Below are 15114 nucleotides of genomic sequence, written 5' to 3'. Positions count from 1 at the left end.
ACATGGAGCTGGGGACGGAGGAGTGGGAGGGCGTGATGGGGGAGTGGAAGGGGGGTATGGAGATGGCTACATACCTCAGCGTTCCATCTATGACACCATGTGCATCAACCAACAGATAGACAGCCACCACCACCACCCTGGGGGCTCCATACGGCGAGATATGGGAGGAGAAGGAAGTTTTAGCTACTCTGCCAGTGGCTCCCTCAGGGTTAGCAGGTCTCCAGCTGACATGTTTGACACACAGCCTCGCTCTTTGACCCCCAACCCCTCGTTTGTCCGCCGACTTGATGAAAGAGCCATCTACGATTCATTAAAACTTGGAAGTCAGGATGCTGATGGTGGCTGCCATTCGCCAGGGCGTTACACTCGATCAGTTTCTCCCTCGGTCTCCTCATTCTCAGCACCAGGAGTATCTTCATCATCATCAAAGAAGCACCATCACCACCACCATCACCATGGAGACAGCACAAAGAGCAGAGATAGCCGACATTCCTGGAAAGTGCTTACGCCTCCAAAACAGCTGGAGTGTTTGGAGCTCACTACAACTGAAATGATGGACAGAGGAGGGGGATATCTGAATCCAGCCCACTACCCTCCCCCTGGAGGGCAGTCCTCCTCTCTCACTTCCCCCCTCATTTCTCCCTTCTCTGGCTCACCTCTGTCTTCAGGTTACCATACTCCGGTCTTTTTCTCCCCTGCCAAACCTCGCCCAAGTCAGACCCAAAGCTTGCGCTGCTCCCCTCCCCATGTCATCCAGCCAAGGCATTATTCTCAAACCCAGAGCCTCAGGCTGTCCCCACCCCATGAGCTGAGACGATCTCCCTACAGAGCTCCACTGGTCCAACTGTCCGCCCATGACCTCGAGCAGGACCTGAGGGAACGAGGAGGAGGATGGGGTCGGAGTGAGCGCGAAAGAGAGTGGGAAAGGGAAAGAGAAAGGGAGATGGAGCGAGGGTGGGCACAGAGAGAGTGGGAAAGGGAGAGGGAGAGGGGGAGGCTGGAGAGGGAAAGAGCGAGAGAGAGGGAAAGGAGGGAAACTTCAACATTTGGGACCTTCGGGTACGGTCGACCAGTCCCTCTACGCTCAGACAGGGATTCTGTGTTTTTAGACCCAGACCAAGTTTTAGACACAACGCCTCTGTTGCTTCCTCAGCCATCACCTTCACCTTCCCCAAGTGCTGCCCCTAGAATGGGCACATGCGCTGTGGGTAGGAACAGAGCTGGGTCAAAGGTTGGGCCTGATTGCATAGGTGGAGTTATGATTCCTAAATATGACAATGGCAGTGTTGGTTTGGTGCTAGTTGACAGTAAAACTGGCTGTGGGCAAAGGTACGTAAATGAAGTAGGGCCTGGAAGCATGTCAGAGGCTGAGATCAGGGCAGGAATACAAGAACAAAATGCAGCTGAAAGTTGGAGCAAATATGACAATGGATACCGTGCTAGCATTAAAAATGGCTCTGAGACAAGAATGGGCTCCCAAGTGAAAACAAGACCAGGGGGACGGGAGTTGGAAGGAAAAGTACAATCAGGGATGGAGGTAGAAAATGTGGCCCCACTTGTGAACAGGGATGGACACAGGGTAGGGGGACGGAGTGGAGATAAAGCTGGACGGGTGGCTAAACCTGAACCTATTACTGACATGACGCAGCCAACTTTGACTGAGGCTGAGAACAGAGATGAGTATGGAGATAGGTTTGAGATGGGAGCTGCATCTCAACTAGGGATGAAGATGGAGATAGAGGGAGTAGTTGAAGGTAAATCAAATATGACACAGCTGGTACACAAGCCTGTAACAGAGGATGAGGCTATGACTAAAGTTAAGAACGAGCCAGCAACAGAGCCCAGATTAGAAACTAAATCTGAGGCAGAAGATATCATTAGACCCTCAACTGAGCCTGAGGCAGTACAAGATGGAATGGATAATGAGACAGGGACTAAGAGTGGTACTGAGACTGAGGTGGTCAGCGAAGCCCAGAATATTACAAATATGACAGAGAAAGCTCAGATAGAAGTTGGAGTTGTGAATAAAACTGAGACCATCCTTGCAGATCAAAGTGAGAAGAAACCTTTGGACATTAATAAAAAGGACTCAACTCGTGCAGATAAAGGGTCTAGATCTCATAAGTCAAAATCATCTAAGTCCACTTCTAGGACTCGTCCTGGCACGGCCACGGGGCTCCGACCAGGTGTTGTCAGTCCACGACTAAGCAGGGGTCTTGCTGACCTTGAGTCAACAGGTCCTGCTGAGGGTATAGAGTCCACCTGGCCGCGCCGGATCATTGTCAGAAAGAGGACTGTCCGACAGGGAGGGGCGCTTCACAACCTCCCCATCCTCCCCCCACTCCCCTCGGTCCTGTCAGCATTGGAGAAGAGGCGCCCACATGGCCTCCTCCACCCCTGTCCAGGCCACTTCTCTGAGAACCCGCTCACACAGTCTACAAATATTGTGGGACGATGCTCCCTTAAAGAGCCTTCTCATGCAGAACCGGGACAGGGGACTGGTTTAGTGGGCCGGGCTTCTTTGAAAGAACAGAACCTGGAGCACTGGAGGGTTTGCAGAGATCAAGAAGAACCTAAAAGATCCAGATCAAGGAGTAAGGAGAAACAAGGAGAAAAAAGCAAGGAGAATGACAGGGAGGAGAAGAAAGGGAAGGAAGACAGAAGAGAGGAGAAGAGAGATGAAAAAGACAAAACAGAAGAGAAACTTAGTAAAGACAAAGAGAAGGTAGATATCTATGAGGAGCTAGCAGAAGACAGAAAACTAGAAAAGGTAGAAAGAAAGGCTGAAGTCCACAATGGAAACCAGGAGGTGAAGGTGATGGTGGAGGATAGTAGCATCCAAGTGAGGGATGAAATAAAAGAACGGCATGGGCAGGAGTTGCAGGAGGTTGTGGCAAAGTTAAATAAAGAAGAAGTTGAGCTGGAGGGAGAAGTGGGGACATTTAGAGAAGAAGGGGGGATGGAAAGCTGGGATGCCGTGCTTGATATGGTCAACACATTGTGGGATGACGGCTGGGAGAAGGGGGGAGGAGGAGCAGGAGGTGACAATGATTCCCTCTCGGGTTCGCTCCAACGTTGGCCTCTTCTCCGGCCTCCGGTTGGCTTTGGAGGCTCACACCCCCCCTCCTCCGCAGCCTCGGAGCTCAGCCTGACAGAGCTGGAGAGGAGAGCCCGGGAACTGGACTCTGACCTGGAACACCTGGACTTGTCTCAGCCTCACAGGGATGGCCAGGATTTATACCCAACGCTCCTTGAGCCACAGAGGGAACGTGCTGACATGTACCAAACACACCCAGGGCCACAGAGAGAGAAAACTGCAGTCTTGACAGGTAGATATGAAATGCTGTTCATTTCCATTTTTCTCATTTTTACCCCAGCATGAACGGGGAGGCTCCATCTATTCCATCAACATGAGATCAGTTTTCTTGTCAAGAGGAGTAGGGGTGGGAATCACATCAAGGGCTATCTTATCTTATGATACAATAATATCACAAGATTTTCCCATCTATAACAATATATCACAACATGGTCACCACAGAGAAATAAACTGATACATATGACTATGACTGTACCAGGGCTCTTTGTGTGCATTTAACCTTTTATCCCTGGCATCATAAAAAGAAGTGGTAAAACATTTTTTTTAAAAAATATTTTACAGTAATAAATTTGACAGCAGCATTTGTAGACATTTACGTAACTGTGAACTTTTCAAGATGCAGTCAAATTTCTGCTCTGGATTACAAACATAAACAATAAACAAATGTAAAGCTTCTGATTAGAATGTTTTGCTTTCAACGGTCATCTCTTCAAATTAATTAATCAATTACTATTTGTCAGATTAAAGACTAGTACTTAATTTTCTATAAAACTAAATGCCTAATTTACTTTCACATCACATCAACCTCTATGCAGATTCAATTTTGGTGTCTCATAATTTGGAGACTTCTGAACAGTACTGTTTATGATGATGGCTCTGTTATGCTGTTTAATGTACACAAAAAGTACACTTTAATATATAATTTTAGTATCAACATAACCATTGTAGTAACATTACTACTCCATATCAAGTCAGTTTAGTCGGTTCCATCCAGTATTCTTACATCATAATATGTTCGTGCAGTTCTCTCATTCACTAGCAACTTATCAATGATGGACAGACTTAGCATGCTTTCATTTTTTCTGGTTACTGTCCTTGACCTTTGGCCACCAAAGTCCATTCAATCCATCATTTGGTCCTAGTCAGTCCAAGTTGAAGACATTTCCCCAAGGTGTTAGAAGCATTAGAAATGACAGAGACTAGGTGGTTGTGACCTTTGACCTTTTCATCACCAAACCCTTTTCAATTTAACTGTGAGTCCAAGTGGATGTTTCTGTCAAATTTTCAACATTCTATCAAACTCTTCTTGAGATGTAACATTTTATATGTAAGAAGGACTGACTGACAAACCTGATAGAGACAGATGTATGGACATGTACAGAAAGTGCCCAGTTGGTGATGCAGTCTTCATGTTCATTCATAGAAGTGGTGTGACAGTAAACAGAATGTCCATAGTGTCTAATGAATTAAAAATTTGTTCATTTATATTGTTTGGATCTGGTAACTTAGCATAACTTCATATCTTCTATCCTGGGGCTGTTGTTTAAACAAGTGGCTATTGTTTACCTTCATCTTTTCAATAAGGATGATGGATAGCGAGGTGTCAGTGAATGGTTCTTGTGTTTATGTTATACTCTTTGTTTCTTTGTTTAGCTCATGTGAAACCCAAAATGTCCAAATTTTGGAGTGTCTTCTTTGCAGTCAGTCACAATTATGGCTCATCTGTGTCATAGTACATGTGGTGTCTAATGGTTTTGATGCATAAGGTAGAAGTTATATAACCGCTTTGGTTGTTTATATTTTTTCTGTTTTTTTAATCTCTCTCGTGAGTACCCTAACTTTAGAGAACTGCTAAATTACCAGAATGTCCTTTGACATATTATAGGACTTGTTTAAAAAAGAAAATACTTTAAATGTCTTAGCATCTTTATTTCATGGTATGTACAAATGTAGGTGTGTATTTTGACATATTGAAAAGCGAACAAATAACTTTTTCTTATTGTCTACCATTTTGCCCATACACTCTTTAAATTATAATCCTGCATTCATTCCTTTGTTTATCACATCACATGAATAGCCTAAATAACAAAAAATGTACATATTGGGTTGTGTATAATAATAACTCTTGCTGTTGTGCTGATTTTTTTGGTAAATGTGTGAGATTTTCACTGCAGCAACAACAGCCGGTGAATGATTTCTTCAAATGTTAGCCAAAGTAACAGGTGGTGAACCAGTGCCAGCAAAGTACAACTGGTCATTGTTCTGAATCGATGTATTAATCCCTTGCCAAGCACAGACAGTATTTTCAGCTCATTAATATCAGTGCCACGCTGTATTACCACATCCGAAAGTAATACCGGAGCAGGTAAGTGAGAATGTCTGAAACACAATAACTTCAATCTCAAAAACCTGGTTAATATTCAATATTCTATTAAAATCTTGGGGAAAGTAAATGAATCTCTAACCAAGTATAGCTTCATATGTGAATATGCCCAGACATTGTGTGATGGTTCTCTATGTTACAGAAATCCAGGTTGTATTTTCGTCTAGACATTCCTTGTTAAATTGGAAGCCAAGGCTTTCATAATATCATTTTATAGCTCAATGTTCCTCTCTCCCTCGACACACACCTCAATCTCATGATGCTGTATTCATTTTATAAGGAGATCATAAAGGGAATAGATAGGTCTAATAAAAATAAAATACCTGTGATGAATAACAAAACATAAAAAAGGCTATATTAAGAGACTTTTAATAATACTATCATCATCTTAGATCATAGATCATCTTAGTCTTACAATGGTTTTCAGTAACAATTCCGAAAGTCTAGTCTGAGAAAAGTGCTACTCAATTTGGTGCCTAAATTAGAAAAATTCAGGAGCTTTTCTTTGAGAAACAAAAGTAATGTCATTGTTGTTATTCTGAGAGACTGCCTCACATGGAAAATGAGCCAATGTTACATCAGCCACATGGATGACTGTAAACACAAACCCACACAAACATCCAAAGACTTAACCACGAAGGTGATAAACAGCAAAATATATTGATTAACTCTCCTGTTTCTCCTGCTTAAATGTTAAGCCTCTGCTCTGTTTTTCAGGAGTGGGGAGCAGATCCCAGGTCAGTTTGGAGCTCAGTACTATGGCCTCACCAGCAACGGAAACAGACAGATCTCCAGTAGACTGGTCTGGCAAACCTGCTAGTGGGACTTCCACTAGTGGCATGAGGTAATTATGTGTGACTACAGAGTCTCTAATGCAAAAGCAAAAACTGTGGTTAAACATAACTAATGTAAAGCCTGCTGAAGAGCACAGTCTAACTCATAATTATAGTTTATTCTCATTGTTATTACGTGCATTTGAGTCAGGTTAGTGAATACATGACTTTCATAAGGATTTTTCAAAACATTCTGACATGACACTCGGTGTTGTTCTGTGCTGATTTTAATTATAGACTACATTCCTGTAATTGCGTCTTTCATATACCCTTTCTCTGCGTTAAAGCTTTTCAATATATAATCGGAGAACACTGAAAGTACCCACTTTTGACTGCATACTGTGCAGTGCTGTCACTTCTCACAGATGACTGATACAAACAAGCAAAGTAGTTATAAATATAAAAAAAGGATCAACAAATCATTCTTAGAGATTTAAACAGACTGCTATGTTTGTAGTCTTTTTAAGGGTTATTCAGTGATATGAATGCATATGTGGGTGTTTGTTAATTGGTCTGACATTTATAAAGGTTGTAGACCACACTTGTAGATTTTGGGTAATAAACTCAAAGCTTTGTGATGCTTTTTTTTTTTTTTCACTTCATTTCATCTGCCAGTACTACAAACCCCTTTTACTAGGAGAAGTGTTTGCTTATAAATTGGAAAATAAACTATACTTTGTTTTGTACACGGGTGCAGAAATAATGACAGTGGAATACAAAAGTGATTAATGAACAGAATACTTGAACAGAAAATGTTCTAATCTGAATGAGTTATGAATGACCAAAGTGCACTTTACTAAGTACTTTAATTTCATGCTTAAAGATAATGAGTCCATACTGTCAGTTAAACACAAAAAGTAATACGAGACAACATTAGCAAGCATTATTTGTGTTGTGTTTATCTGCCTCTAGATGTAATGACATAGTTTTATTAGTCTTCTTACCTAACAGTGAATAAACTCACCATTGCTTTAAAGTGATCATTAGCAATCAAAAGTCCATGAAGATGAGCTCTGCAGCTGAGCAATGAATGAAAGCAAACTGAACCAAGTGGATCAGCCCAATTAGTGACCTGAAGTAGTCAGAATAATGGGACCATCAACCAGGACATCTGTGTAAGGACTTAAATTAATGCTCTGTGCAGCTGTGAGACAAAACCCAATCAATGGCTCTCATCTGTAAAACTAGGTTAGGATAAAATGGCATCTATAGTAACCAGTAGTAGAAAGGGAGAAAGCATTCCGAAAGATTAGCAGACACATGGGGAAATGAGCGGTCGTTTGACTGCCTTGTCTCTTTTCCCCCAGCTCCGCTAAAGAGGACAGCTCTCCAGACTCCAACCTGACGCTGGAATCTGACTCCAGTGGCATCTTCCTCTCTTTATCCAATCAAAGCCAGGAGGAAACAGGCTCTGACAGTGACCAGCCAATCAGTGGCTCTGACCTCGGCAGCAGCAGCACATCCTTGGAGAAAGACGGGGATGATGGAGGGTTAAAGGAATGGGGAAGGGAGGAGAGCGCAGAGCTACAGTGGTGCTACCCATCGCTCCTCAACACCTCCCAACAGGAAGATACTGAAGGAGATGGTGAAAGAGGGCGAGAGGGGTATGGGAAGATGGGAGCAGATGAAGAGATGTTTTCAGGTGGGAATGTAAGGAGAGATAAGACAGCAGAAATGGTTTCCATCATTTCATCCCCACTGGACCCTACAGACAGCTCCACTAGGCTAAATGCCCCACAGGCTGAAGAAATCCCACCCAGGAAAAAAGTAACCATAATGGGAACTGACTCCCCTCTCGCTCTGTCTCCTTCTAATCAATCAATCAAACACCTTCTAGACCCCAGTCAGAAACCAATCAGAAGCTCAGGACTGGACTGTGGTGACATAGATCCATTTGTCCAGTCTGACAGTTTTGTTTACCTTGCTGTCTCAGCAAGACCCGCCTCTCGGGGTGAAGTCACCACAGTAACAAAAATGTCCCTGCACGACACAAAACAAGACGGCTCTCTGAAACAGTCAGACAGCATTATACCACATTCAGAGCAGACAAAGGCGCAACAGGAAGCCAAACCCACTCACCTCAACCCTCAAAAACCAGAGGAAGGAGACTTTCTGTGCACTGACAGCTTTGTCTACCTGGCAGCTCCAGCCTGCCTCCTACTGGACCCCACAGGAAGTACATCCTACAGCGGCAGGTGCGTGCACGTTATTGTGCTTACTTGTTTACTAAAGTGCCTTTAAGTCAAAGATATACATAATAACTACAAATACATAATACGCTTACTCAAACACCTGGATCATCCATAACCTTAGTCGACTAGAATTTTTTTTTGCTTTTTTTGACAAAGTAAATATTACTTCGTGTCACTAATGAAATGTATTTCACAGTAATTCCCTGGATGACTCATCTTGCACTTACACTAATTTTTCAGTGACATGCTTCTTTGAATGTGACTTCTATAGCTGGAGACTCCTCTTTTTGGGGGTATTTCGCCCAGGGGCGGGGTTACATCCTGCGTCACTGGTTATCATGATGTATTAAGAGAACTGAATATGATGGCACCACTCAGTGCTGTTGACATTTCCCCCTTACATATTTTAAATGTCTCCCCACACAAAAGACAAGACTTTAAGACCTGTGTTGTTACTGCAGTGTTGAGTCTGATCACTCTGTCTTCCATGTAGGACAGCACACAGAGGCAGTGGGTGAACCAATAGTCCACATGTGCAACACCTGTAGTCAGGGCTGGACAATGTATCAAATTAATTTGATTAATTGAGGTTTTGCTTTCTGAAAATCATGAATAAAGCATAAAGTACAAATTTTTGATTATTCATCTGGAGACCTTCCTTGCTCAATAAAAATTCGAAATGATGCCTGTTTGCATCCTATATTATCAACTGTGAATGTGGTTTTTTTCAGTGGTACAGTATATGTTGTGTAGTTTTAATAATGAAAGAGTACTTTTGGGTCATGGTTTGTCTTCAGGTTATGTGTCCCAAAAAACTATTGCATAAAATTGTAAACTGCCTTTAACATTGAAAAAAAATAAAATAAAATGAATGTTTTGGACCTATCACCTAGCTCTAGGTGAGGAAGTAACATCAAAGTCAGAACCTTTTTTGGTTCATAACCAATGACCATTTTACCATTCAAAAGGACAGGCCCCATGTTGGATTTTGGAACCCACCTCTAATGATACATCCATATGCCTCTCAGGATAAGTTCACTAATCAGTGGCTTTTCAGGAGGGGTGCAGCCTCACTAGATTCCTAAATGTACAGGATAAAAGTTAAAGATGCATTAGCAAATAGCATTGCTCAGGCCATTAAATGCACCCTGAATGTACAAGTCACTATTTATTTACTTAACCATGGAGGCAATCCACTAGCATCCTTGCTTTTCATGTCAGGTCCTGCTACTGAGGACAGTGCCCATTTAATTGTGGTGGTACAACTATCAGGTAATGCAGGTAAGGGAGGGCTGACTCCTCCTGTGGAGCTGAATGCCTCTGAGTCATAATGCTTCCAAGATCTAATGGTACCAGAGGTCAGTGGATCTCAGGTAAATTGATAGCTATACAAACATCTAATTTTCAGTTAGCTGTTTGTGACAGGGTTACATATTTTTTATTGACATAAAAACACTCAGAAACAGGTCCCTATAAATCTGTCACACTTATTGGACTCATGATATTTAAATTACTGAAACACATATTGGTACAATTTCTGTTTATTAAAAATGGTTGAATCTTTGTCCAAAGCAGCCCGATCTGATTCGACTGAAATGTGTTTTAGCTCTGACAAATGTTGTTTAATCCTATATATATATATATATATATATATACACACACACACACACACACACACACACACACACACACACACACACACACACACACACACCCTTCCTTAATTTTCCTCCCATCTCTCTGGTAACACATCCTATGCCCTAATGTGTTCACTAGATGTCTTTGAGGTAGCTTATGGTGTCGCATGGCTAGATAGGAGGTGTCTCCTCCCAGTTTTAATCACAGAAAAGAAATACCACTATGGACTAGGGATGGATATATATAAGACAAAAAATACCTAAGGTTTAGTGAACCCATTGTCATTATAAACTAATTATAGGATATTTTTACATTTTTCTGTCCTCTTCCTCTGGGTTTTGTAACTTAGCACTAAAGCTATGTTATTTTAAGATAAAGGTTGTTTGTGTCAGGTGAGATTTCTGCAGCATCATTAAAAGCACTTTCAAAGAGTGAAGATAGCAAGAAACGCTGAACTAGTGAAATGCATCTAATGGTTGCTATAATTTAATACTACTAATATTATGGCATGTTTACTCCATATTACATTGTGCTGTGTCTTTTTAGGGAGTCTGACTCTGAGAGTTCTGGTTCTGGCCCAGTTGACCTGTCAGTGCTTGGCTGTGGCTCGGTGGCGGGGGACAGTGACTGGGATTCAGATCTGTCTGACTCCGATCCCAGTCGATCCTCCAGAACATCAGCTTCTGGTAACAAGTCTTCTGGCGCAGCACTGTCCAAATGGCAGCCCGCCGACCCAGACTGGGACATGTACGGAGAAGCCACTGAACCTGAGGTGCTCAGTGAGCCCTTCACAGAGCAGGATAAGGACAACAATGGCAATGCGAGGAAGGTTGCCGGGGTTACCACCAGCATGGGAGCATCGCCTGCAATTCCCATGGCAACTCAGTCTGTTACCACTACAGTGAAGCAAGCATCAACGGTGGAGACATCAACAGCAAAAAAGGTGACATGGCAGTTTAAACCAGCACAGAGATCGGTCTGCACAGGAAGTAGGAAGGAGAAGGACGTAACTTCATCATCGAGGTTCGCAGAACTGGGAGGCGAGACATACAGACCTCCTCCTTCATCTTCTTCTTCTTCATCATCATCACCATCGTCGTCATCATCTGGTTGATATGTCATGGATGTTTTCGTTCCACCCTTTGGGCCGTGCTTGTCTGTGCCCACAGCTGATATGGTTGCTGAAAGGTAGAATTTAACTTTAACTGATGGCTTGAACACTGAAAGCTTTTTGCCTGTAGATTTTGACTATTGCATTCAGCGTTCTTATAAGCTTGTAAAGGCTGCATAAAATACTGGCTAGCTGTTGCATTTTCTTAGATTAGCCTAAAACAATAACGCACATTATCTTTTTAAGTTCAAGACAGTGTGAGACTCAGGCTAAACGGAATCTTCAGGGTGGAAAGCTTGGAAATTTGGCCTCTGATATAACATTTAACCCCATATCCATGTGGCCAATCCGAAAAGATTGTTTTTGACTAATAGGAAATATAGTTGGTCTCACATTATTCTCTAAATAATATTTATGAATACTTTGTGGAGTTTTTTCAAAAAAATTGTTTTGAAAGTCCTGAACAGGACAGCACAACTGTAAGGAAAGTCCTAAAACAGATACATTCACATAATTTTCAGTCACCTATGATTAAACACTGATGTACAGTTTAAATTGCCATTAAAATGACTACAGTAGAGGAGAAAAGTTTCTGCAAGATAATGACATTGTATGTAAAACAGCTAAAGTAAATGTGTCTAGGGCTATTTCCTATGTCAAATTACAAGTCCTTCCCAATGTTACACTTTACTTCTTACTATTTCATGTATGTACTTTAAAAACTGACTTTTAAAACAGACAGAGGTCAAACTTTACAGTGTAAAATGTATTTTATAATCACATCCAAACTTATAGTGCATTTAATAGTGTGTCAATAATATATTTTGAAGATTGATTTACTTATAGAGCGATATATATGTGATGAATGTGCAATCTGAACAAATAACTGAAAGATTTAGTAATAACATTTATTTTAAATGTTTTATTTATCAATTAGATTTGAAATTGTGAATGTAATACTTGAGCAATATGCTTACAGATATTCTATGTTTCATATATGGAAAATGTTGCCTGGGTGGTGTGTATAGCAATTGCTGAATTTATTTTATTTATAGGGCCAAATACTGATTGTAAATGCAGTCTTGCACTCATTTAGAGGGTCTATGTGTGGTATTTTTAACAGCAATTTATCATTAGAGGTACCTTAGTTTAAAAGCCCTGAAGTAAACAATGAGACCTTGCTTCAGATGACTGATAGCCCTTGTGTCTCGCCAGTGTTATTTTTAGTACTACTATTTCTCAAAATAAAGACTGCATCTCCCATAATCCCTTCTGTGCCTCCCTGGCATATTTGGCTTTTGTAAATGTTTTCATTTCCTCCCTTTTGCCTTTCAGTCCCTCCGCCATTTGTCAGAGTGAGAGAATTTGACAGCTTTAGCTCTATTTGAGCTGAAAGAAAAGCAATCTAGCAGATTTCTGTCCAAATCCAAGTCGGTGGCACACAGTATAAGATGCAATGTGGAGGCTGGTAGAGCTGCCAATCACACTAAAGTCTGGAAATGAATACTATTTCAATTTACTGATGCTAAAATTATACTTTAAAAAGAGAGCACGGTGCTACCAGGTTTGTTCTCCATATTCCAAATGTTAAAGAGAAGGTGGGCACTTGAATCTTGAAGAGTCATTTACACAATAAAAAATCTTATTACAAGTGTAAGGTGGTTAATGTAGGTCTGTGTGGGAAGCAGTGGGGTGTTGTGGCCATGCTATTTCAAGTTTTCTCTTGAATTTCAAATTGGGCAGCAGGATGTTGACAAGTTCCAACTGAACTTACTGTGTGTGTTGAGAGTGATGGTAGTGCGACTGCCCACGAGACTACAATTTGGTTTGGAGGGTGAATCTGTTGTGGGGGATCCTTCAGCCTTGTATTCTGACTATGCCTCATCTTTTATATAAAAATGAAAATAGAAACTGTTGCCTTGTGCAGCTCTAACTGCCATTATTACAACGCTCTTTTTAAACCAGCAGGATTTAGCAGAGGCCTGAATGCACCCGTCAGGTTTAGTGATGGATCTCTAGTGGATTCGAGCACGGATATACAAGCACGTCCTCAGAGGAGCAGAGTGCTTTAGGAGTGCTTTATTTGCTGTATGCTACTGCTGTGTCTGTACTTTTAAAGCTGCAGGTCTTTGTATTTGACTGTCTGAATGTTTCTGGTACTGAATGTGTATCAGGAAAGTGGCAACAAGCCGCAGTTACTGTTTGCATAGTTTATTTTTTTGCTTTTTGCATTTCTTGATTTTGTCAAAGTGCCCCTTCTCCAAGTGTCAGGTAGTTTGTGGTAACTTAACTTGAAATATGTAATATAAAAGAATGCAACAACAGTTTAACGACAGAGGACCACACTGTAATTGCAGTTGTTAACATACTCCTGTAACTGTATTGATTAAATTGATAAAATCCTATGACATACAGCGACTGTGACGTCTGAGGACCCTGGGATCTGGGATGCTTGTTTTGTTGTATTTTACCACATTACTTAAATATCAGAGAGGCTGTCTTTTATCAGCAGGACAGAATTAGCTCTTCCTTGGAATCTCACATTGTGCAGTATGGACATACTCCACCCACATCTCACATGTGAGCAATATGAAGACAAGGAGTGGGTGTTGAGCGTTAAGACATTATTTTTCTGATCTGGTCTACTTCCACATCCTTTTTATTCGATAAGAAAACTAGCATTGAACAATGGCAATAAATCAAGTTTAGCATTAGGGGTTTTGCCCTGCAGCTCCACATTAGGGCTCCAGGCAGTTTCGTGGTCGTTCTCTGCCAATCTGGCATCTTTACACCATTGTGTATGGGTGGCTGTGCTGCTTATTCCTTGTTGTAGAAATAGGACTAGGACATGGTAATTATAAAATTATCTGGACGAACTGTCTGTGGGCCCACATCGCCTATATAGATGCACTTGCTGTACGTCACCCTGACCCTAAGTTCTGGCTGAGGTCTCATTCTAACATGGCTGTTTACATGATGCTGTTCTTTAAATGTACAATGTGTGAGTTTTTCCTCATATATTTAACAATTGGCTCTATGTTGCATAGCACAAGACACCTCTTTCTATTGGAATACTGAAATACTTTCTAACCCCGCTGCTTTATTTACCTGCTGGAAAGGATTTTCGTTCAAGGAAATAACCCTTGAAGTGATGGAAATGGACTAAATTAGAGGAGGAGCCGCATGGCTGGATGTACTATTTTTATCAATGACAAAAACCTTTGGTTTTCACTCGCGTTAAACTGTGGGAAGACATCTAGTTCCACTGTGATGTATTAAGGATGAATTACTTTATACATTATTCAATGAATTTTGTAAAGTTGAGTAACATCAGGTCATATACATAATTATTTTGCGTTTCATGTAAATGCTGATCACTGTTAAAGCTTAGTGGTGACTAACACACAAGAGGGATTTAAAAAGGAAAATGACGACTTATGTGAAATCTTATTGTGTGCTGTATTTCCAAGCTTTGTTAAAATGCATTAATGTACAAATAAAGCTGAAACTTGATGGTGAGTTGTGACTTTGGCCTGCTTCATGTCTCAGTTACTTGAGCCCTGATTGTAACCTGTGTTACAGCCCCAACATTGGGAGTAGATTATCTCCCATTCTAGTAGTTTTCATTTCCATAAGCCAGTATTTAACTATTGACAGAATAACTGACTATGTGTCTTGAGTCAGCGGACTCCAAAAATAAAAATATGGACCTGAAAATGTGTATAATAGGTATTGATAAAGCTGAGTGTTTTACTTATATGGTCCATACATGTACTCCTTTTGTTCACTCTCACCAACCACGATATGGTCGATAATGACAATACTGTAGATACAGTGTGGTGGTGCGGAAATATTTCTAG

General features: G+C 41.3%; 1 protein-coding gene across 1 annotated transcript; it reads left to right on the top strand.

Annotated features, from left to right (window-relative positions):
* Positions 1-73: 73 nt before the first annotated feature.
* Positions 74-14773, top strand: LOC115413946 (uncharacterized). The gene is made up of 4 exons (XM_030127086.1): positions 74-3329; positions 6198-6324; positions 7621-8508; positions 10690-14773. The coding sequence occupies exons 1-4, from the start codon at positions 98-100 to the stop codon at positions 11255-11257; spliced, it is 4815 nt and encodes a 1604-aa protein (XP_029982946.1). The 5' UTR covers positions 74-97; the 3' UTR covers positions 11258-14773.
* The last annotated feature ends 341 nt before the right edge of the window (positions 14774-15114 follow it).

The sequence above is a fragment of the Sphaeramia orbicularis genome, chromosome 22, assembly GCF_902148855.1.
Source record: "Sphaeramia orbicularis chromosome 22, fSphaOr1.1, whole genome shotgun sequence".
Classification (NCBI taxonomy): domain Eukaryota; kingdom Metazoa; phylum Chordata; class Actinopteri; order Kurtiformes; family Apogonidae; genus Sphaeramia; species Sphaeramia orbicularis.
The sequence above is the reverse complement of the archived record's forward strand: the minus strand, read 5'-3'. Positions and strand labels throughout refer to the sequence as shown.